Source organism: Dermacentor variabilis, chromosome 9, assembly GCF_050947875.1.
Source record: "Dermacentor variabilis isolate Ectoservices chromosome 9, ASM5094787v1, whole genome shotgun sequence".
Taxonomy (NCBI): domain Eukaryota; kingdom Metazoa; phylum Arthropoda; class Arachnida; order Ixodida; family Ixodidae; genus Dermacentor; species Dermacentor variabilis.
In genome coordinates, this window is record NC_134576.1 from 9353771 (window position 1) to 9379355 (window position 25585).

Below are 25585 nucleotides of genomic sequence, written 5' to 3' on the forward strand. Positions count from 1 at the left end.
GTTTGCTCTCTTGTCCAAACTGCTCTCTTTCTGTCTCTTAAAGTTATACTTAGCATTCTTTGTTCCATCACTCTTTGCACGGTCCTTAACTCGTTCTCAAGCTTCTTTGTCAGTCTCCAAATCTCTGCGCCATATGTCAGCACCCGTAAAATGCACAGATTGTATACTTTCCTTTTCAATGATAATGGTAAGCTCCCAGTCAGGAGCTCACAATGTCTGCCATATGCGATCCAACCCATTTTTATTCTTCTGTGAATTTCCTCCTCATGGTCAGGGTTTCCTGTGATTAGTTGACCTGGGTAGACGTACACCTTCACAGACTCTAGAGGCTGACTAGCGATCTTGAACTCGTGTTCCTTTGCCCGGTTATTTATCATTATCTTTGTCTTCTGCATATTAATCTTCAGCCCCACTCTTACACTCTCCCTGTTAAGGTCCTCAATCATTTGTTGTAACTCATCCGCAGTGTTGCTGAATAGAACAATGTCATCGGCAAACCGAATGTTGCTGAGGTGTTCGCCGTCGATCCCTACTCCTAAACCTTCCCAGTTTAATAGCTTGAATACTTCTTTCAAGCATGCAGTGAATAGCATTGCAGAGATTGTGTCTACTTGTCTGACTCCTTTCTTCATAGGTATCTTCCTACTGTTGTAATAAAGTTTATTTACAAAAGCAAAACAAAGCACTTTCAAGACTGTGGATACTAACTGTAGCTCTAACATGTCAGGCTGAGTTTGTGAATGCCATAAATTAGATACCAACGTGATTTCATTAAAGCTACTTTCTTGGCTAGTTGGTGCATACTTGATTTGAAAATTATAACAACACTAATGCATCCATCCACAAAGGAACAAGGACAAGACACAAGCATGACTACAAACATGACTATAGGGTTTATTTTACACTCCATTATCTAAAGAATAAGCAAGCAACTTTAGCCACATTTAAACAAACACACAAGAGGAAGAACACAGACTGAAGTACCAACTTCACCATGCCCATTTGTGCTAACAGATGCTGTATAGAACACCAGGTCTAATTGGCACATGCTTTTATAATATTACAACTTCATATGAAGCTATTTTCTCTAGACTATGCACTTTTGCATTCATCCCAAAAGTGCTGTGATATGTGACAGAACACAAGTGAGCTTGTGCAAAAAGAACAAACTGGCATGGCACATTGACAGGAAGCAAGGAAACAGGACAAGCATCGCTATTGGTACAAGATCTACAGCAATATATCAGAACATGACAATACAGCAATATTATTTAAGCAAAAGTGAGTACAGATCTGAGAACTTATTCAAGTAAGAACATGGATTTACCATTTTTAAAACCACATATTCATGAACAAAAACAGTTAAACATCAGTGCACATATTGCAAAATCAGAAGACACAATTCTTCACTGGGTGCTAGTTCAACCACCGGACATCGAAATGTGTAAAAGTAGTTTAACCTGTGTAGCCTTCAGCATGCGAAAGCAAAGAAGACTATCAGAACAGGCTTCATATATAGTGTTTGGAGTCTTTGATTCAAACCGTAATACACTGTTAGAATAAAATTTCAGAGTTTGCTTGTTTCATTCAGAAAAAAGATAGTGTCTTGGTCATGCTGCCACAGTTAACGGATAAACTTGCACCAGCTACATTGAGTCAAAGGAGTAAATAAAGTGAGGCAGACAGATGCATGGTGTGAAAATGATGCTGTTGTATCAAGTAGCATAACTGTTCACTTAACATTCAGCTGCTTTCCATGCCTCTGCACACAGACTGAGTAGCTTTACCTCTTCACCATCTGCTAGTGAAGCACTGTTTGTTCACTGTGATCACCCACTCAAGGCAGTCACGTGGTTAAGTAGGGCCTTTCGCTACATGTAAGGACACCGACCCGAAACTGTGCATAAGTCCTGTAAAATATTGTCATTTTTTGGCTACTGTGCTGTTCATCAGCAGCTGCATCACTACTGCCAACATGCAGACCATGCAATTCCCCAAGCACTTAATCAACAAGAGTACAATAATGAAGAGTGGCAAACTGGGCTAGCTGGTTCATTAGGAAAACAAGAAACTAACGCAAGAAAAAATAAACTCTCTAGAATTTTGATGGCTCTGGCTTGGTTAATATATTCAAACATCCAAAGCTGATTATTACAGAACGCCATAAAGTGTGGTGCACTGTTACCAACAGTTTTTTTTAAAGCTATAACCTGTTATTACCAGACATTCATGTACCATGGCTGAAGACATACTGTTCATCGTTGCCATGTCTTGAGCATGGGAATTAGTCTCTTTCATAAAGGTTTCGTATTGTCCATTCAAAAATATTTATTGTCTATTTCTACAAACACATAAAGGCGCATAACTTCGCTGGGTGTTACGTAAACTAGTGGCTCCTCTCTTCTGACGCAGACTGAAAGGTGCTTTGCATGGAGAACTTCAACAGGAAATAGTTTCTTGCATTTCAGAATTATACAACAATTCGCTCCAGTAAGAATTCTACAAATGAGAGAAAATGCACCTGAGAAGCTGACAAATGCACTGTTTTTAGTCCTTATAGTTCAAGTGTACTGCAGAGAGTGGAATGTTTGTTGGTTGATGACCATTCGGTAATATTCAGTGACACTTGTTGAGTCACCGCCACGGTTGTGGACTACAGCCTGTTTTTCACTTTCATCCAAGTTCAGGCACAGCTTTCCAGTGCCTAACAAAACTGTCTGCTGACCAGCTCTCCTGTCCTGTACACCAAAAAAACTCACTGCTTCTGGTGAAAGATGTAAAATAGCTTTAGCTGCCTGTAACTTTCGAGCAAGTACATAACATTCCAATATTTGTAAAGGAACATCATTAGCTCCGCTGACCAATTTCACAAGAACTTCATTTCCCCCTTCAAATACAAATGAAGAATGCGACCAATGAGGTCCTAGTTTAGCCGCACTTTTAGGAAGATGTAGGATTTGGTGTACATGTATGTCATTGCACCCAATCCATACAAAGATTGTGCTCTCACAACAAACTCCGAGAGAAGATCAGATGATCTCATTAAGGTCATCTGAAGTGACGGTATCCAGTAGAAGTATATAGACACCCTCCACAAGCAAACTGGAATGTCTGACATACTTATCCGGCAAAAAGCCATGATGGCATGGTAATTAATAATGAAGAACCCACCACTTCCATTCACTAGCTTTCCAGATTGTGAAGTCTGATAATCTTCGTGGTGTACGTGTGAACCAATTCGGTGGCTTGATTGCCTATAACCTCCTGTTTAAAGAGGCTAAACTTTGTTGTGAACCAATCTAAACATCTTTTCTCTTTTAAATGTGATCACATTTTTATTCTTTTTAAGCTGTTGTATGGTGTATATTTGTTCCAACAATCTTTCCTTTCCAAATTCTGGGCTTCATATTTGATTTATATGTATTGTCTTTTGTGATAATATAAATGCATTATTTCTGACTCATTTTTTGGGCAAATGAAGAAGCTTGCTTCTCCTTGAAGCAAATTACACCTATACAACATACATAGATACTGATACACTATAGATCTGGCAAACTAATATGAATACACTATTACACTAATAAAAAGGATACACTAGTAGACTTGTACTAGCAGAATAGCACAGACACGTCCAGAATGGAACTAAAAGTAATTTTATCAGTGTATCAGATGTATCATTTCAAATTGCAATAGAAAAAAACTGATATAATTTTTATTAGGTTGCCCTATCAGATTTTTTGCTAGTGATCTTTCAGTGTAAATGCATATCAACTTTTTGACTAATGCTAATAACTGAACACATGGCTTTTTTTGCTGCAAGTTTTCTTGGACTCCTGCTTCCCTTAAACTTATACTGTATAATATGCTTGCAAGATAAAAATTGGAGTATGCTTCATCAATCCGGGATACACCTACAAAAAACACAACTCTCATATTTAGTTGAAGCCATACAAAACCAACCTGTAAATTTTATTGTAGCTGCTTATTCCCATACCGCAAGCATATCAACAATTAAAACTTGCCTTGATTGGCCAGGCTTGTCAACAAAAAAACTTACCCATTTATTTCACAAATTCTCAATTGAAACACGTTATTACCTCCTTGTATCTCATTGAGAATGAACTACAACCTCAACGTACAGGTGCAAGCTTGCCAAACCAATCTTTACTATTCCTGTCAAAGGCAGCCTCAGAACACACACACACATATATATCAATGAGCTACAAGGAGATAATAAAAACATGTTTCAATTGAGAATTTGTGAAATAAACAGGTAAGTTTTCTTCTTGGCTAGCCAATCAAGGCAACTTTTAATTGTTGATATGCTTGCGGTATGGGAATAAGCAGCTACAATAAACTGTACAGGTTGGTTTTGTATGGCTTCAACTAAATATGAGAGTTGTGTTTTTTGTAGGTATATCCCGGATTGATAAAGCATACTCCAGTTTTGATCTTACAAGCATATTATACAGTTTAAGTTTAAGGGAAGCAGGAGTCCAAGAAAACTTGCAGCACAAAAAGCCATGTGTTCAGTTATTAGCATTACTCAAAAAGTTGATATGCATTTGCATTGAAAGATTATTAGTAATATGAATACCTATGTACAAGGTGCTTAATAAGAACAGAGTGTTTAATTTTGTAGGTAAATGTGTTAAAAGGTCTAGTCATGATGTAAAAATCTCTTCATTTTACTTTTACCACCCCACCTTACCACCATTCTACCTTTATATATATATATATATATAATGGCACCCATTCCGTAACTCTAATGCTCCATTGGTTATCTGCCCTAAGCTCAATACGATAGAAAATTGGGCAAGTTGTTGAAGCTTCATGGTAGCTACTGCATGACAGATGCCGACAAAAGTAATAGAATGGGACAGGATACAGCACTATCAAATGAAGTTTATTGAAAGAAAACAACCAATATATAACACACATCACATGACCAACACCTGGCCCCCTAGCACATGCAGATACATACCAAAACAACCTTCACATCACTGAATGCACATGTTTTGACGGCAACACACATGTCACGGCTGATTAATCAGCTTAAAAAAACAAAGACTAAGGCACAATGCAACTCAGTGGCTTTACTTAAGATCTAACACGGCAACCTCACTATCTTGCAGCGAGATGGATGGCTGGCTAACACATAGTGAGCCTTTCTTTCTAATGTGATAAGCCTCCAATAATTCATGTGAGAGCTTTTCACAGTGTGTGAACAGCAGAATAGTACTTTCAAACACTGGATGATGCCCAATGCTGCAACAATGCACAGAAAGGTGTGGATGCGCAAAAACCCTTAGAAAAACTATGGTACTTCCTTAGTCGAATGTTTAAGCACCTTCCAGTCTGACTGATATATATTTTGTAGGCTTCAAGAAAAAGGAATCGAATAAACAACATTTCGTGTGCAAGAGACAAACTGTATGCTATATTTCACTTTGCAGTCCTCCCTGCTCAGACACCCGTTGTGAAGAATGTGCTTGTTTATTGCTTCACATATTCCATTCAGCTTATCTTTAAATGAAAACCCAATCCTCTCCTGGAACTTAGAAGCCACCTTTTTCTGCCTGTGCGACAATTAATAGAGGGGATAATGGCAACACTGTTCCGCTCTTTAAGCTTCTTCCACCCTGGTCGCACCTTAAGTTCCTTAATTAACGTGCTTCAAGATAAAAAAACCACTGAAACTGAATAACCTGCCTCATTAAGCCTTGTCACCAGATTCCTTACACTTTCAAGGTGAGGATAGCTCTTGGTTGGGGCATCTCTAATTGCGTGAATGGCAATACTGTACTTAATAAGTTTTGAATGGCTAGACCTATAATCAAGAAGGGACTTAGAAGTTCTTGACTGATATCCCCAGCATACATGATCCCACATAAAAGTAAGCCTGATATAAGAAGTTGCAGCAAATTTTTTTTCTGGAACTTCTAAAGCGAAGTTGAAACCTTGCTATTGTTCTCTAAATAGCTTCAGTACTTCGATGACAGCTCTGCGAAAGTTATCATTTGCTCATGACAAACAAATAATCATCCACATATCTGAAAATTTTAAGAGCAAGCCCACTCAGGTTTTGATTATTTTCTGGTCAACATAACTTAAAATATTACTGAGCACTGGTGCAGCACCGGAACCTATGCAGATGCCAGCATTCTGGACAAATATTTTACCCTCCCACCAGACCAAAATTGACCTTAAATAGAAATCAAGGAGCTCCAGAAAGTTTGCAACAAGAATTTTACACCTTTCAGCAAATTCCAGCTAACCTGTTTGATTGTGTAAACTGCAGGAGACGCACCTGCGGCAAAGAATTGTATAGATCTTCTGCATTCATACTAAAGCCTGTCCATTTTCCCAGATTATGCTCCTGCAGGATGTGTACAACAGTCTGAGAGCGTTGATTCTCAGCCTGTCAAGGTGTGTCTGCAGAAATTCTGAAACATGAAGCCATGATTTATATTCCGACACAATGGTTCTGAAACGGATTCCCTAAGCTTGTGTGTTTTGCACTGAAGAAGGCGCATAAAAGAAGACCTTTTTCCACCTTAACATCATTTGAGACTGTTGTCAAACCAAACTGATTCAACTTCGTGACAGCTCAACATTTTATATCAGCTATACTGGTATAAATTTCATTAAAATTTATGTCAGTGGCTGACACACCCTCCTCCGGAAAAGTGCTTTCCAACATGACAACACGATGCCCTTTTTTGTCTCCAAGAAACCTCCAAGTTTCTGCCCCATACATTAGCACAGGTAGAAGGCAATGATTCTATGCTTGATTGTACAATAATATATATATATATATATATATATATACACACACTTTGTATTCATTATCCAGGGCCAGGGAACAAGAGAAGCCAGACACCACTGACCAATTTCTGACTAAAAGAATAAATTTTTGACCTTATATATCTTGTTTTTACTGTACATGTCCCTCACCTCCATCCAGGTTCCCAACATTTATATCTAAAAAGCTTGTCTATCACCACATACAGGTTCTGTCCTGAAAGTAATGTCAGTAAATTTATTGTGATGTGACTGTATGTCAGAGCGGTCTAACTGGTTGAAACTGGTAGTGATGGAATCCAGCTAAGCAGCGCTCCGCCACTCAGTGTGCTCCGAACATCAGAGAGTGTTGGACGGGCCCGTCCGTGAGAGCTGTTTTTTATTCTTGTGCAAGTGAAAATGCAGTGCTCATTAGAACAAAGATCTGCAATTAAGTTTTGTGTGAAACTTGGCAATACTGCTGCGGAAACTGTTACTATGCTCAAGACTGCTTATAAAGAACATGCCCTGTCAGATCGGCATGTGCTTCGGTGGCACAAGGCCTTTTGGAAGGCCGGGAAGAGGGCGATGACAAGTAGTGCGCTGGATGGCCATCCACGACCACTACGACTGACAATGTGACATGAGTGAGGGAACTGTTGAACTCAGATCAACGATTAAGTGTTCGTTTAATGGCCGTCATGTTAAACATTCCGAAAACTCAAATTTATTAAATTTTTACAAACGATATCGGCATGCGGAAGGCGTGCAGGTTTCAAAAGTGCTCACTGACAACGAAAAGTCACGCTGCGTTGAAACGTGACAAGAAAATCTCAACATGTGCAAATGTGAGTGAAAATTTTTGGACAATGTCATTACAGAAGACAAGACTTGGGTATTTGAATATGACCTGGAGACCGAAAGGCAATCATCTGAGTGGCACACACACTCGTCCCCTCCCCAGAAGAAAGCCAGGATGAGCAAATCAAAGATCAAGATCATGCTCATCGTTTTTTTCTTTTGACATCCACGGACTGGTTCATCATGAGTTTGAAGAACCTGGAACCACTGTGAACTCCAAATTTTATGTGGATGTCCTCGAAAGACTGAAACACAGGGTACAACATATCCGGCCGGACATTGCACACAACTGGAAGTTGCACCACGATAACGTGCTGGCCCACAGTGCCTTCATCGTCACCGACTACCTGGCGACGCATTCGAAAGCTGGAAGTCTCGCTGGAGCCGATGTATTGACGCAAAAGGAGAGTATTTTGAAGATTTTTAATCGCCTTACTGACATTACTTTCAAGACAGACCCTGTACATGCACCTTGAAGGTATGTATGTGGAAAGAATTTCAACCTCTGCTTGCTTTTCTGGCATGGAATAAAACGGCCTTTTGTCTCTAAATCACTTACTTTTAAACTATTCCATTTGGTTCATTTTTCTAACTTCTGCAGAGTTGCATTCACAACTTTCATAGTTAACCGGCTCCGTTTTCATTCTTGCTTTCTAAAATATGCCCTCCTGTCATGCTAATTTGGAAGGCCTTCAGTTAGCAATGGGTATTGTATTTCAAGACTATCAGTGCAATGTTGCACGAAGAAACCTATTCTTGGAGTAAATTATTGTTCAGCTTGGTATCATGATACTGCTGCATGGTTGTTATTTAACTCTGCAAGAGAATGGTCCTGCCATCCTACCAAGAGCGCATTTCATGGGTATTATTCTCTTTCTTTTGACATTAGTTTATGAGGCTCACAGATATGTATCTGTGTCAACAATAACACCTGACATATAATTTTGTGCAACATACACTACATTTAATCAGATAAAAGTTGCATGTTTTGTCTCTTGGACCAGTCTGCTCAGTGGTAGGAGGTCGAGATCACAAATGAGAATGGCTGGCCAAGATCTGTGGTGTATGTCCCGTGTTATGCATCTGACAAGATTTCATGGTGGCAAGTAGACATGTCAGACATGATGTGATCTTTCTAATTTTTGTGCACAGAGTTATCAGCATGATAATATCCTTAATGCTATAAAGAGTACCTCCAGCAAGCAGTCTATATGCTTATGCCTTTTTGTTGCTTATGGCAACAAAATCCAACATCCTTTGAAACATGCTCAATTGCTGTCTGACGCACAAAATGAAGAATGCTGCCTTCTCTAAATTTATTAGCAACAAGAAAGTCACTCTGGAAGCAATTATATACATACACAGCAACACACACTAAAACCTACAAATGGGAGAAAAAACACAAACTAGGCGGCCTAGTAACAATAAAAGAAACTTGACACCCAACAAGTGTTGCATGTTACTCAAGTATGCACATTCAACCTGAGTTAGAGAGATAGACGGTCGACTCCCGCACTCCTGTGCATGCATCTGGATATGTTAAGCCTCAGCTACTCTTTCTATAACATAACTATCCCCATGTTTGTGATATCTGGTGTACAACCGCAAGAAAGATGATGGCTTGACAGGTGGTTCACCTTTCAATGAGTTCTATAAGGAGGATGCATCAACTCTTCCAGCCAATGTGCACATTACCACATGAAAGCAGCAGCTTATAAACAGCACAACACCATACAGCACAAGTTATATATTTACCACGTGTTATTAAACTTACATCATTAAAGTACATTAGAATTGGTGCTAAGGCTGGTGCACAATATATGCATATACTTTAAAAAATCATAAATAATGCAGGAGCTTGGAATATGATTGACTATTCTCGGAAGTGCCTCGATAATACAAAAGTCAAGGCTTTGTTTTTGGCATCACCCACTCCAATTCGTTTTTTTTCCCAATTGAAGCCTTGGCAAGGTTTGTGCCATGCGCTTCGACCGTGATTTTTCCTTGTTCGCGCACGGCCATGACCATAATACAAGAAAATCGCCCCAGTAACGAAGTGGTCCCTGCCTACTTTTTCATATACTTTACCTCAATACATTACGTATGCTTCACCGCATAACATGACAGTATTGCGGCAAAGCTGATTTTATGGAACTGACATTATGTAACGGACCTTTTGTCCTTCTGCTGCTCGCATGAGCATCAGCTCGACAAACCACAAAATACAGACTTGGCTTGCTGCTGGTTGATTTCTAGCAAACATTTCGAGACGTCCACGTTGTTTACAAAAAAATCGGTGAAGTTTCCCGCGCTCGGACGCGCTTCAAAAGGCAGCGTGACTACCTATAATTAAGGCAGTCATAAGCGGCAACGAAATCCACACACGGTACATCAACTTCCACAAAGCTACTGGGCAACGCCATCGATAACTGGCACACGGGCCACCCAGGAGCTGGCAAACGCTGCGATGACATCCACACAAACCACGTCGCTTTCCACAAAGCTATTGGGCAACACGATCAGTCACAGGCACAGGTGAAGTCCGCAAAACACTACATGGGCAGAACTACTACGGCCATACTCAATTCGCCACAAGCTCTCACATTTAACGACATCAAACAGCTACAATCACTTCTCCACAGCAACGGACACAGGCGAAGACCGCACGGGCTGAACGGAAGCACCGATTCAGAGGGCTCTCGTCGCGTTCTAGTGCTGCGGGAGCATATACAGGAATACTAGTATATAATACTAGTCGCGTTCATCGCTTTAGCGCCACCTATTTAAAAATAATATACGGAGCCAAGCCAAACCATTATTTAGCGTCTATTTGGGTCACGTGATTTGGGTGAACCTAACGCTTTCCACTCCGTCGACCGGGTCGCAGGAACGGCGGCCGTTTCTGTATGTTGTAAACTCAGTAACTGACAGCATTAGCTCCACCTGACCTGTACGAAAATTGTGGTCATGTACTGCTTCATTCACGATTGACAATAAACAATGTATGAACTTACTTGTCTGACGTGTTTTTTTCTTTTTTTGTAAGTTGAGGCCTCTCAGTCACCTATCAATATAATAAAGGTATTGACAGTCATTTTAGAGTATTTTGCACACGAACACCGCTCCGAAAGCGGTAGCAAAACACCCAGAACCAGCGAGCGAGCAGCACTACGAACCCCACCAGCTGCTACCGCAGCAACCATATTTTTCGCTACGTAATGATGATAATGATAGTGTTGCTAGCGCCATCTGCGCTATCTCTCGGTCGCATACTTTAGTTTACAACGCCACCGCTATTCTTATTTTCGTTGTACTGTGGAAGGTACAGTTTCCCTTCTGTGGTGGTTGGTTTGTTGTTCTATGGTGGCGTTCAGGTAGATGGCGGCACGGAGGAAGGAAACTAAGGAGAGGCCCTGACGTCACTCTTTGTGAAGCAAAAGTGAAGCCGGAAGATGGCGTTGCTCATGGCGATGCTCCGCCTTTGGGGCCACCCTCCTCTCTTGTTTACATCTTTCGCGAAACCACGCCGCGCTGCGCGTGGTTTCGCGCGCTCGCGCAAAATCCGGCAGAGCACGGTGCAGGTAACACAGCGCAACAAGACACGGTGACTAACGCAAACCCGCCCACACAGCGCCTTTGCCACGGCACGAAACCTACCAGAGCAACACGTGGGAGCGCTCAAGACCATAACAACGCCGCCATTGTGGCCCAAAAGGCGTGGCCATACAGCAAAAAAAATAAAGAAGCAGCAAAAAAATGAGAACCTATACGTCATTTCCGCCACACTTTTCTCCTAGCGCGCGGAGGGGGTAGGGCACTTGTTTCAATCTCCAGTGTTGTTAAAATGTTCTCGCTTGTCCAAATGACTGTGGCGAAATTCCCGAGAATTCAAGCATATCGAAGTTGCTGCTTGTGGGCAACGAGTTCGCGTTCGTGCGCTGACGACACGAGTTTCAGGAACATGAGCGTCGTGCTGGACGATCAGCGAGCAGGTCCCTTGCGGCAGTGCGCCGTGCTACGAGTGCAGCTGCCGTGTTCGCTCGCTATTTCGGCCATCGGCGACGACTCGGCAGCGGTGACCGCAAGGCTGCTGGGGGCTCGGCCGCAGCTGTTCCTTGGCGGCGAGTCGCCGATCGCCCTTTCGATCGACGGGACCGGCGCAGGTCATCTCTCTGTGACCGGCGTGGACGGAGGAGGAGGAGCTCAGGCGGCGCGGCCGGACCTATTGTGCCGTCTGCGCGTGCCCTTCATGACAAGTGCGTGCATACAGTGAGATTTCCCTGCATTTTGCGAGTTCTGCAGGCGCGTGAAAAAAGAAAAATTGTATTACGATTAACATTTTTAGCCTACTTCAGAAACTTTGTGTCTACTGGCTGACCTGTCTACCTAACCTCTTTGCGCCTCTCTTCCCAGTGACGCAGTTTGTCTAGTAGCTTGATCCACTAGGTGCGTGCTGGCTGCTGTCTTGCCGAGAAAACGACATGGACCACTGGGTATTGCTGCTAGCGTAAAGTTTCATACAATTACTAGAGGGAATTGTGGTGCTGGGAGCTATGGGAGCTGCCAGCGGGACAGTTGAGTGCATAGGGTTTTATACAATAATTACTAGAAGAAATACTGGCGCTGCGATTGTGGGCCACCATGGGAATGATGGGAAGTACATGGATTTGTCGGATCTTTGTTCTTGTAAATTGAGACTTTCTTGTGGCTTTGTTTGTTTATGCTTTATCTTTCTTCATTGACCGAAATTTCAAAGCGATCTGTACTTTTCCAAGTGCAGAATACTCTGCCAATACTAATTGAAGCTGCTCAACCTCACGAGGTGGCCATATTGAAACGCCCAAGCGTCTCAACACGCAGGCTTACCCGCAAGAAACTCATAAGGGTGTTCTATGCCGCTTGTCGATGCAGGCGTCCGTGGTGTAACGGTTTAAATATCGGGCCCCTGTATTGGAGGTCCTGTGTTCGAATCCTGCTGGCTGACAATTTTAATGTCTATTTAATTATGTGATACACAGTACTATGTTGAAAATGACAAATCTACATAGTGGCCGAGCCATTTGAAGCAAGAAGGACGAAGTGTAGGCAAATCCATGTTCTTCCCGTAATTCCCATGCTGACTGAACCGCCCCAATTGCAGCTGCCATAGAGACTAGCGCTAGAGTTTCCTCTAGTAACTATGGTGTGAAACTCTTATGGTTGAGCCAGCATGGGAATGATGATACGGTGGCTAGATGGATAGGCATTCCTAGCAGCGTAGTTCGCTTCCCCTCCACATCATGACTGCAGGAGTAGCACTGCAGTCATGAGAGGCCTGTGGTATATAAAATAATTGACCTTCACAGTAAATCCTGAAAGAAAATGGTTAAATTATGTTGAGAGAGTGCATAAAAGTGTGGTGTTTCTTACTGCAATGAGAATATTCAAAAGCGGTCATTTACATCAGCTTTTAACACGCTGACTGCACGGTGCATTGCACTCGTAGTCAAGATAATTCACCGAGCTCCTGTAATTTACTTAAAGGTTTAAGGAGCGAAGTGTGAATACTGTGGGTGACGTTTGTGAATAAAAAGGCCTGCAACTGAGTGGAAGTGCTCCTCCAGCAAGAAAATTAGCCGGAGATGCACCACTTACTTTGCATCATATTGTAAGCTCGGCTACAAACATGCAAGCTACGAGGTAAATATCACTGAATTTAGTGCCACGAGACCCAGAACTTTCTGAGAAACGTGAGCTCGCACATAGAGAATGTTTGAACTGCATTAGCCGTGTGTGAGCGCCACTTCAAGGAGCATTTAATTGAGTGTATTATGAAGATGCACCTGCCGCTAATGAGTGACACTGTTCCTTCGATCCTACCCGGCGCTCCAGCTGAAGAAACTTCCCGTAGAATGAACAACCAATACCTTAATGGGATGGCGGTCGCTAAAATAATCCTGAAGAGACAGTTAGCCAAACTTGCACATGCGCTTCGAGCAAATATGGTGTGAATTAAAATGATGCGTGTTTTTAACAAGTGAATAGTGAGCATTTGTACACAAGTAAGGAAGTGAACCTGTTGAAATATGGTTGACAAAATGATTCTATGCAAGAAGCTTGATGTTTTGGCCCCGCAGGAGCGCCTGCGTCAGCAGGCATTTGGTGTGTTGCGACACCACGTACCCGAGCACATGAGGGTTGGACCTTCCCGCGTGTAGCCGTGCGCGGCTTAGCCGTGTCCGGGGAAAAGGGGATCCTGGGGGTTGAGCCAATGCCGGGTGTTTGGACCTTTACGGCCCCTCGGCGGCGGCAACACACCCCTTTGGCCTCTGCTTCACGTAGACGGTACCCCTGGACTGACCCACCTGGGGGAAATCGGTAGTTGCCTTTTCCTGTCTCTCTCTCCCTCTAGTCTTCATCTTTCTCTCACTTTTCATCTTTTCTGTCTTCTCCTAGCTTCCACTTACTTCCAATTTTTCCAGGCAGCAAGGGTTAACCTTGTGTGAATAGCCAGCCTAGGTTATATCATATTTGGTTATAGTGGTAATGTACAGCTGGCGTTTGCAGGCCGTGTTTCACAGGTCCTGCAACGTCCCCTTGTAGGACTCCACGGTGGGTGGCTGATGTTACTGCCAAAATTACAATCTCTTATGGCTTCTTCTTTCCCCCCATTACCTGATCGCTCCCTTAAGAGGGGGCGCACCGATGATGTCTTCGAATTTTCTGCCCGTGAAAAAGAAACTTTTCCTCGTTTCCGTGTAGTGCACTCCGAAACACCAGACAAACCCGTGCGAACAATCTCACCATTCCTCGTGTCCAAGTCTCTTACCCAAGTTTTTGGTACAGGTTATAAAGCATCCAGGATGGCAAGCGGCAATCTCCTCTTGGAACTCCGCAACCAAAAACAATATGAAAAGCTACCCAATCTAGTTTCATTTGGTGACGCCAAAGTAACTAACTCCTCATCGTACCATGAATACCACCCGTGGTGTAGTCTCCGATGATGATCTCTTGAAGCTGACTGAGGCTGAGCTCTTGGAGGGATTCAGTGAGCAGAACGTCATAAATGTTAAGCGAATTAAGATGAGGCGTGATAATAAGGAAATACAGACCAAACATCTGATACTTACTTTTGGCACAAGTGTTCTGCCCGAGTCCATCAAGGCCGGGTATATCAAGCTCCGTGTTCACCCATATGTCCCTAATCCCCTGCGTTGTTTCAAATGCCAGTGTTTCGGTCGTGCCGAGGCCACCAAACCTGCGCGAAATGCAGTGCTCATGAGCACACCTCTGAATCTTGTGAAAACTCTCTCCGTTGTGTAAACTGTGAAGGCGAGCACGCCGCATACTCGCGGTCGTGCCCGTCTTGGAAAAAAGAAAAAGAAATTGTCACGATCAAAGTGAAAGAAAATATATTGTTCAAGGAGGCACGTAGATGGGTGGCATACCTGCCTAATAGCACATTTGCCGAAGTGGCGCGTCAGGGGCAGCGCCACAACCGTCTCCGGCGGCTGACCGTCCCACACCCAGTGAGGCGGCAGTGACGCCATCCGCCCCCCCGGCGGCTGCAGCTAGCGCTGCTACGCCAACCCCGCGGAAGGGGCCATCTACCTCTGGGCAGGTGACCTCAAAGGCCTCGTCCAACGTGCCAAGGCCTTCACGCCAAACAAAGTGCTCGGAAGAGCGCGTGTCCAGCGCCTCGCAAGAGGCAATGGAGACAACCACCAGCAAGACGGCGCCACCAGCGCTGAAGGAGCGGCGAGGCACTCTCGATCGCTCCAAACGAGACAAAACTCCCGTCACGGCGCCTGAAAAAGGCCTGTGAGCTAATCCTCGTGTCTTAAACACACAGCACTGAACACAAATAGCATAATGGGTACACAAATACTGCAGTGGAATGTACGAGCACATCTAAATAACCTCGATGACATTAGAGAACTACTACACAAACACAATCCCAAGTTGCTGTGTGTTCAGGAGACACATATGAAACCTACAAACACAAACCTTCTTCGCAATTACTTCATCTTCCAAAGAGACCGCGATGAAGCTAACGCCTCTGGCGGAGTAGCAATAATAGCGGACAGGTCTGTAGCTTGCCGACACGTCGCCCTTCAGACGACCCTTGAGGCAGTGGCAGTTTGGGCCATTCTCTTTAATAAATTAATCACTGTCTGTTCTATTTATATACCCCCGAACCATCATCTAAAAAAAACACTTTTACAACCTTATTATCCAACTTCCCGAACCTTGCATACTTGTGGGAGATTTTAATGCTCACCACACGATGTGGGGAGACTCACGATGCGACGCGAGAGGTCGATCAGTAGAAAACTTTTTAGTAAACACGGGAACATGCCTCTTCAATAAAAATGAACCGACTTATTATGATATGTACTATCACCACTCACATTCTTCCATAGACTTATCTATCGGCTCCGCAGATCTTTACCCTTACCTAGAGTGGAGTGTTATTAAAAATCCATACGGAAGTGACCATTTTCTGATACTTTTAAACTTAATTGAAGAACATCAATGCCCTTCATATACGCCTCGGTGGAAGCTAGCTTCTGCCGACTGGGAGCATTTTAAGGAATCGACCTACCTATCACGAGATTTTATCACAGATTTTAGTATTGACGACGCGGTAGCGTATTTTTACCACTTTTATCATCGAGACAGTGAATAACTTCATCCCACAATCAAGGCTGAGGAGACTAAAGGGAACACAATTTCAGCCATTGCCCTTTGTTGATAAAGAAGGAAACAAGTTGGAAGACCAGGCTGATGCTCTCGGTGAACACTTCGAGCGCGTGTCTAGCTCCACTCAGTATTCGGAGGACTTTCTTAAACATAAAGCAATAGAAGAACTTAAGCCACTGAATCGGAAATACATCCCAAACGATCCTTATAATCGTCCTTTTACGATTGCGGAACTTAAAGCTTCCTTGTCAGTATGTTGGAGCTCTGCACCGGGCCCCTATAGAATCATGTATGATATGCTTAAGCACCTACACTCCGACACACAAACCACGCTACTTACACTTCTCAATGCTATCTGGGCTGCTGGTTATCTCCCATCAAAGTGGAAGGAGGCTATTGTGATCCCTGTTTTGAAGCATGGTAAAGACACTTCATTGCTCACTAGCTACCGTCCCATAGCGCTTACAAGCTGCCTTTGTAAGCTCTTTGAAAAAATGGTCAATCGCCGTCTCATACAGCTCCTAGAGTCAAGTAAGATGCTTGACCCATTTCAATGTGGTTTTAGGGAAGGGCGATCTACAACCGACCATCTCGTGCGCATCGAAGCGAGCATTCGCGATGCCTTCGTGCACAAGCAATCTTTTCTATCTGTATTTCTGGATATGGAAACAACCTGGTATGGTATTTCTGGTACGACACAACCTGGCGGTACGGAATCCTGCGCGACCTTTCGGCGCTGGGCATCCGCGGCAATATGTTAACTATCATAGAGAGCTACCTAGAGAACCGTACATTTCGGGTGAAAATAGGTCCTGCACTGTCGCGTACATTCATACAGAAAACTGGGGTACCCCAGGGTGGAGTACTCAGCTGCACGCTCTTTGTCATAAAGATGAACACGCTTCGGGCATCATTACCACCAGCTATTTTTTATTCCGTCTATGTAGACGGTATACAAATAGGTTTCAAATCCTGCAATCTCACAGTCTGCGAGAGACAGGTGCAGCAGGCCCTAAACAAGGTGTCCATGTGGGCAGACCAAAATGGATTTAAAATCAACCCCCACAAAAGTTCCTGAGTTCTCTTCACAAGAAAGAGAGGCCTGGTCCCAGATCCTTTTCTAGAACTGGGCGGACAACAAATTCCTTTTAACAAAGAGCACAAATTTCTAGGTGTTATACTTGACTCCAAGCTTACATTCATTTCACACATAAAATGTCTAAAAACAATGAACCTACTTAATATCCTATCCCACACTACATGGGGTTGCGACAGGAGGTGCCTGTTGAATCTTTACAAGAGCCTAGTTAGATCACGGTTAGATTATGGTGCCGTAGTATATCACTCTGCTGCACCTAGTGCGCTAAAAATGTTATACCCCGTTCATCATCTGGGTATCCGCCTGGCCACTGGCGCATTTAGAACAAGCCCGGTGGAAAGTCTATATGCAGAGTCAGACGAATGGTCACTACATTTTCAGAGAACGTACATCAGCTTTACCTATTTTCTCAATGTGCGCTCCAATAAAGAACATCCGTGTTTCAAAACTGTTAACGAATTAACTTGTCAAACACTTTTTAATAATAAACCCTCCATGAGACTTCCTTTCTCACTGCGTGCAAGAGAACTTCGCAAGGAAATGGATGTCCCTGTTCTCGAACATCGACTAATGCCTCCAACTAAGCTATTACCGCCCTGGGAGTGGCAGGTGATAGACTGTGACATATCCTTTGTAGAGGTCACAAAACACGCACCTGACATCGAAATCGCTATGCATTTCCGCGAACTTCAATCGAAGTACAGCTGTTCCGAATTCTACACAGACGCGTCTAAATCACATGCTATTGTATCTTATGCTGCTGTTGGTCCCTCTCTTTCTATATCTGACTTACTGAACCCGCAAACAAGTATCTTCACTGCAGAAGCTTATGCAGTACTGTCTGCAGTAAGACATATACAGAAATTAAAACTCGACAGAGCAATTGTATACACAGACTCGCTAAGTCTCGTAAAAGCGTTAATTTCATTACAAAAGCTTAAAAATCCTGTATTCATTGAACTTTACTCCCTCTTCTGCAGTATTTATATGTCACATATACATGTAGTAATATGCTGGATACCTGGCCATAGAGGTATCGAGGGTAATGTACTGGCTGATAAAATGGCCACATCACTCACATCACTAAACACTTTTTCTGCAGCTGCTGTCCCGGTCACAGATCTGAAGCCTTTCTTGCGTAAGAAACTGCGACAACACTGGCAACGCATGTGGAACGCAGAAATAAACAATAAACTTCACGTTATAAAGCCACAGCTAGGTTTTTGGCCTTCCTCAACAAAATCACGGCGAACAGATGTCTTATTCTGCCGCCTAAGAATAGGGCGCACATTTGGTGCACACAATTTTCTGCTTACTGGAAATGAACCGTCAACCTGTGGTCGATGTGGTGAGAGGCTAACCGTCCTTCACGCCCTCTTGGAGTGTCGCAAAGCCGAACCTGAAAGAAAGAAGCATTTTCCTCTTGCATATCGTTATTGCATACCTCTTCACCCTGCTATGTTTCTTGGTAAAAAACCATTTTTCAACACCAAAGCAGTCCAATTTTTTAAATGAGGTTGTCCTAATGCTCATAGTACACGTCATTTGTCACCGCCATAATTTTATTACACGTACATTTTACGCACTTTACAGTGACTATATTTTAGGCCCCTTTACAGCCACGTCACATCAACTTCACAGAATTCATAACTCCACTGCGAAATCACTAACACTTGCATGGCGCTCTTTGGCCATACCTGGCCCTTGCGCCAATAAAAACCACACATTCATTCATTCATTTGGCGTTTTGGCAAGTACGACAACAAACATAACATCCCACACAGCAGTATAAAGTACAGATTCAAGTGAAACCGCCGCAGTTCAAAAGAAAACGACTACTGTGCATGGACTGTAGCTGGTAGATTTTTCTTCCTTTTTCCAGCTCAGACCTTTTGGACTAGTCACTTGTGAGCAGCACAAACTTGAACTTATGAACAGCATCATCAAGCTAATCCATTGCTCTCCTGCACTTCCTTGTGACAAGCAAGAATCCAATTGTCTCGTGAGCGTATTGCAGAAATGAAAAATCACGTTGCACTAAGCTACATGTAGTATTGAGAGCATTGTGATGTGGTGCTGTGTTTCATTTAAGGCTATTGTTGTATCGCAGAAGCAATGACACACTGACACGCAATTCGACTCAACTGAAGAAGGCACAGCTGCTTGCTGCGGCCGCTCTTTATTCACTTTTGTGACATCATAGTCAAAACCAAGCAAAGTTGCCAACGTCATAAAACTAGTCATGGCACGCAAGCGGCTATAGCATGCAAACATAACACCCCTCCCCCACATAGACAGAACATTATTAGCAATCCATTAATGCTAAAACATAGTCTCTCAAATTCCACGGAAAATTATGAACTCTTTGCAAATGACGCAAGCATCATGGATCGATGGTGGATGACATCTGACTCGTTCCCCAACGTCTTCGGCCAACACTGGTTCATGTGCACATGTGCCATTTGGAAGTTGAACTTCTGCAGGTTGCAGCTCTACAACTTCACTGATTTTGGAAGTTCCGCTGCTCTGCCCATTGATTGCGGGGGAACTCGGCAGGCTCCCTCTCTAGTGGCCATTCTGTGATCGCCAGTTCTGGTGTCGTGGTAGCTGCACAAATCCAATGCCGAAGCTGGTCCATATGGTGGCGAAGTACTCGGCCATCCAGTAACATGACCTCATATGACACCGGCCCCATGGCTCTCTAGATAACTGCTGCAATCCATGGCAGGCCCCTACTATAGTTGCGTGGGAAGGCAAGATCTTCTGCCTGGAATGTCTGTGGGGTAGGCACAGGTACTATCAGCTGGGATGACCTGTCCGGAGCCCTGTCTAAATGCAGCTGGTCCAGCATAGTTGACGACCGAGGGCCCATTAAAAGTTCAGCCAGCGAACAAGCTGGGGCCATGTGCGGGGTTATGTGCTGCTGTAGCATGAAATCAGCCAGTCGCTTTTCATAGTTCCCATGGATGATTCGAGACTGTGCTGTTTAGGTCATTCACACCATTCTCTCAGCCTGTCCATTCGTGGTGGGGTGGAAGGGTGCTGATGTAACGTGGCGGATCAAATTTGTACTCAGAAAACTCGAATTCGAGGGATGTGAATGGTGCTCTGTCGCCTGAGATGTCTGGGTCCGGCAGTCCATGTGTCGCAAGTAGCCTCTGCAGGATGCCAGTCACGGTGAGGGACATCATTGACGACACCTGAATGACCTCGAGCAATTTTGAATACGAGTCAACCACTACCAGGAAGGTCTGCCCCTGAAATGGCCCGGCAAAACTGACATGTAGCCGGGACCATGGTATCCAGGTGGTCACCCAGTGGTGAACTGGTCCCCGTGGCATCTCTGGCCACGTCTTCTGACACGCCTGGCACCGGCGAACCCGTTATTTGATAGCAGCATCCATTCTGGGCCACCACATATAGGTGTGAGCGAGTGCCTTTATCCTGATGATGCCTGGGTGTCCTCCATGCAGGGTTTCAAGTACATCATCATCATCACCATAATTTATTATTATGCGGGGTATTACATAGGGGGAGGGGGGCAAAACAATAATACAAACATCGAAGGAATGGTCATGTACAAAGCAAAAAAAAAAGGCAACAACTGAAAGGACACTAAAGAGAACAAGTTGTTGCATAATTAGTTGCAAATATGGGTGGTTAGTAACTCGAAATTTCGAAAAGTTTTGCTCTACAACAAATGCATTCCGGGAGCGAGTTCCGTTGTTCTATTGCAGCGGGAAGGAAGGATTTGTTGAAAGCGTTTGTACAAACTTAACTATTCGGGCCCCTCCTCCCTATCACTCCACAGCAAACAAGCTGTGTGTACGGACAGTTCATGTTGCTGTGAAATTAATGGCGTGAATTCGGCGCATATGCTGTCCCTTCGCCAGCCCTTCCATGCCCAGTTCAGCACATGGGAAAGGATGCAATCTCTGCAGCCAAGGTGGCTATGTCCGCAGCATGGAGCGGGGGCTCTGGAATCGTATTCAACAACATAACGAACTATGCTAGCTTGGGCTCATCCTGGTGCGGCAGCAGAGGCAGTCTGCTGAGGCCGTCCATATGGACCAACTGCTGTCCATGTTGGTGGAGTAGAAAGTACTGGTAGTCATTTAAGAAAATGCGACGAACGCAGCACACATAGTGACAACACTTGTGCCATCTGACTGTCGAGAACGCACAGCCTGAGCAGTGGCCGAGTCCCGGACCAGGACAAATTTTTCTTCAACTTTGAGGCTTTTCTTTCGAGGAACCCGTATGGGTTTTCTTGTAGAAATTGCTACGCACGGGTGGATGTCTGATTTTTGCTTTAGTAATTACTTCTCTCCACCTTGCGGGTTTCCACAGAATTACTACGTCAAACACTTGCCTTTGCTTCGTGTTGTCGACAAATTCGACTTCGCCCTGCCATCTGCTAGCCGCCTGGTTAGCTCAGATGGTAGAGCGGCTGCCCTGGAAAGGCGGTGGTCCCGGGTTCGAGTCCCAGACCAGGACGAATTTTTCTTCAACTTTGAGGCTTTTCTTTCGAGGGACCCGTATGGGTTTTCTTGTAGTACTTGCTACGCATGGGTGGATGTCTGATTTTCACTTTAGTAATTACTTCTCTCCACCTTGCGGGTTTCCACAGAATTACTACGTCAAACACTTGCCCTTGCTTTGTGTTGTCGACAAATTCAACTTCGCCCTGCCATCTGCTAGCCGCCTGGTTAGCTCAGATGGTAGAGCGGCTGCCCCGGAAAGGCGGTGGTCCTGGGTTCGAGTCCCAGACCAGGATGAAGTTTTCTTAAACTTTGAGGCTTTTCTTTCGAGGAACCCGTATGGGTTTCCTAGTAGCAATTGCTACGAACGGGTGGATGTCTGATTTTCCCTTTAGTAATGGCTTATGATCCGTGTGAATCTAAAATGGGCAGCCATACACGTAATTGTGGAACTTTTTCACACCTGCTACAATAGCGAGTGCCTCCTTGTTGATCTGCATGTAGTTTCCCTCGGCAGTAGACATGGTTTGCGAATAAAAAGTGATTGGAGCTTTGGTACAGTCTGCCAATGGGGGGCTGAGCACGGCTCCAATACTGTACAGAGATGCATCGCATGCAAGGATCACTGGTTTCCTTTCGTCAAAATGTGTAAGGACTTGTTGGATGCCAAGAGCTGTTTCACACTGACAAAGGCACTCTGTTGCACTCGACCACAGACCCAGGTTGCATGCTTGTCCAGGCGATGTAACGGCTCAGCAATTGTTTCCTTGCAAGGTGGGGAGGCGTGGTAGAAGTTGATGTGCTCCAGAAAAGCCTGCAGTTCGGTTTTGTTTGCAGGGTGAGGCAGGTTTATGATTGCCTATCTATTGCTTGACATCGGATGGACTGCTTTGACATTGAGTTACACATCAGCAGCATGGATTTCGTAGTGGATTTTCCTGTACAACACAGTTGCTTGAGTTGACGCATGATTTAGCTGGAGCTTTGGTTAAGGGTTTTCCTGTTGACTGTTTGTTTATATATTTTAAGAAGGCATTCGATGTTGTCCCTCACTCTTTAATTATAGAAAAATTAGAAGTGTATAATATAAACAGTACAGTTGTTAACTGGATAAAAGAATACCTAAATTTAAGAAAATAGAAAGTTGTGCTTAATAGCAAAACATCCAGTGAAGTTGATGTGTCCTCTGGCGTGCCCCAAGGATCAGTCATAGAACCGCTTTTGTTTTTTATCTATATAAATGATATTTGCTCTGGTATTTCATCGCAAATCAGGCTATTTGTCTATGATTGTGTTTTGTGCAGGACTATTCATGCTACCCATGACTGCAATGTTCTACAAAACGACCTGTACAAGATAACTGGTGCAACAAGTGGCACATGCTCACTAACTTGAAAAAAAACGTTCGTATGCATTTTTCGAGGAAAAGAACAACTCATGACTTCTGTTACTCTTTAAATTCAAGCACAATATTATCGGTTCAGGAGCACAAACATTTCGGCGTTTATTTCACACCTGTTCTTTCTTGGAGCCGGAGGCAAAGGTATCATTGTACAAATCAAATGTCCGATCTGTTCAGGATTATGCTTGTGCTGTGTAGGATCCGTGGTTGGCACATGAGGTGAACAGTTTAGAAAGAATTCAAAGCATAGCCGTTCGTTTTGTTTATTCAAATTACACCAGGAATTTCAGTGTTTCATGAGCACAAGAAAGCCTCGGTTGGGAACCACTACAGCAGCGCAGGAAATATCTCGGAATGAAACTCTTTCACAACATATTCCACTCTTGAACAGGTATAGATCCCGGAAAATATTTTTCCAAGCCTGATTATGTTTCTCAACGGCTGGACCATGAAAATAAAAATAAAGAAATAGCCTGCAAAACTGAAGCGTTTAAAATGTCATTTTTCTCCAGAACCATAAGCCAATGGAACAAGCTACCATCAGATGTCACAACAATTTTCTAAAACGATATATTTTCAAACTCTGTACGCCCACTGAAGTAAGATAGTGTTTTTGTGTGTATGTACGAGTATGAAAGTGTTTCGGGTACATGTTTTGTTTTGCCTGGTTTATTTATTCTTTGTTTCCTCCTCCCCCCCCCCGCTTTAATGCGTACGGGCGCTGCGGGTATTGTGATAAATAAATTAAAAAAAACAGATAAGGAATCCCAGAAATTCCACATGATCCACACCAAAATTGCACTTGTTTTTATTGACTCTCAGCATGGCTTCTTAAAATTGACTGAGGACATCGGGGAGACGGTGAAAAAGCTCTTTACGCAAAGCACCAGCAATGATGATGTCATCAAAATATGGAATGGCGCCTGGTATGCCACGCAACAGGGTTTCCATCAGATCTCGAAAAATGCCGGGTGCGACACTAACCCCGAACTGAAGTCTTCGGGTGTCAAATGCTCCTTGATCTGTCACGATAGTATGTGTGTCCACAACTTCCTTGGCCACTGGCAGCTGCTGGTACACCTAAGCCAAGTCTAGTTTTGCAAGTACTTTCCTACCTGATAGGGATGCAAGCAGGTGGCTGATTACCGGCACAGGATACACGCAGGGCTGCAGCGCCTTGTTAATAGTGCACTTGTAGTCAGCACAAATGCAGATACAGTCAAACCTCAATATATTGAACACAGATATATCGAATTATTGCTTATATCGAACACTTTCTGTATGACCTGGAAAACCAAATGCATTTTTAATTATTTTATTTCGAGCAGGTTGGACGCATTATGGATATATCGAACTCCGCCACCCCAGACCACGTGCGCTCTGTTGACATGTGGTGAGCTTTCCTGCAACACCTTTGAAAATAGCGGTGGTGTGATGGGCGTTCCCGACTGCTGCGCACTATAGCTGCACACATTGATCACGCTGAGTGCACCGTTCGAACGTAACGGTGTACACACACGGCGGCTTGGTTAGTTCGACGTCAACGACACATTGCATTTGCTGCACTAACTCCTCCTCAGTGACACGCTCTGCACCTGCCGTGCCTCGCAAGGAAGGGTGGTTTGCATCCACAAAGACACGTGACAGCACGCACTCACTGGGCTCACTCATAGACACCTTGACAGGCACCACTTAATACTTTGTTATTGACAGTGTTTAAAAATGCTTCGGTTGACGGTTGTGGAGATTGCAGTGAAAGTAGCGGCCAAATGAATACATTGCCGAGGTTGATCCTGCAAGCACTGATTTTGCTCCGCTCCCCACTTCAACTGAGGCTGTAGCTGCTTTTGCCCTTCTTCGCCGCTACTGCGGTGCAATAGAAGGCACTGGCCTAACACTTGTGGATTGTTTAAATTATGTTAAGGACGCTGTGGCTAAGCATGCACTTGCTAATAAGAAGCAGGCTACACTGAAAGTGAAAGTGAAAGTTTATTTTCTGTTCAACGAAAAGAGGGCGCCAAGACAAAAGGCAAGAGCCTGACAAGGTCCCGGTCACCCGTAAAACAGCTGGCATTGTGCACAAGCACTTCACAACAAATACACAATGAATTTCTCAAGCATTGTAAAAGCATGAAGCAGTAAGTTAACATGCACAAAATTTGTACAAGAAAAGAATAAATTGAATACACAACTTATCGTATGAGCGGTGTAAAGATACAATATCTTTTTTTTTACAAACAAAAATATCAGTGCTAAAATACAGAAACAATATCACAC

At 43.7% G+C, this 25585-nt stretch overlaps 1 protein-coding gene and 1 long non-coding RNA gene across 5 annotated transcripts in view; one reads left to right on the forward strand and one right to left on the reverse strand.

The window, feature by feature from the left end:
- Positions 1–4887: 4887 nt before the first annotated feature.
- On the reverse strand, positions 4888–10789 carry LOC142558605 (uncharacterized). The gene is made up of 2 exons (XR_012823044.1): positions 10659–10789; positions 4888–6446 (listed from the first exon to the last, which is right to left on the reverse strand). It is a non-coding gene; the product is annotated as an uncharacterized LOC142558605 (long non-coding RNA).
- A 642-nt stretch (positions 10790–11431) lies between these two features.
- Positions 11432–25585, forward strand: part of LOC142558606 (uncharacterized) — a 163475-nt gene continuing 149321 nt past the window's right edge. For all 4 annotated transcript variants that reach the window (XM_075670763.1, XM_075670766.1, XM_075670765.1 and 1 more), the window contains exon 1: positions 11432–11900. In XM_075670763.1, coding sequence (XP_075526878.1) covers positions 11489–11900 — 412 coding nt within the window. In that variant the 5' untranslated portion in view covers positions 11432–11488. The remainder of the gene's footprint in view (positions 11901–25585) is intronic.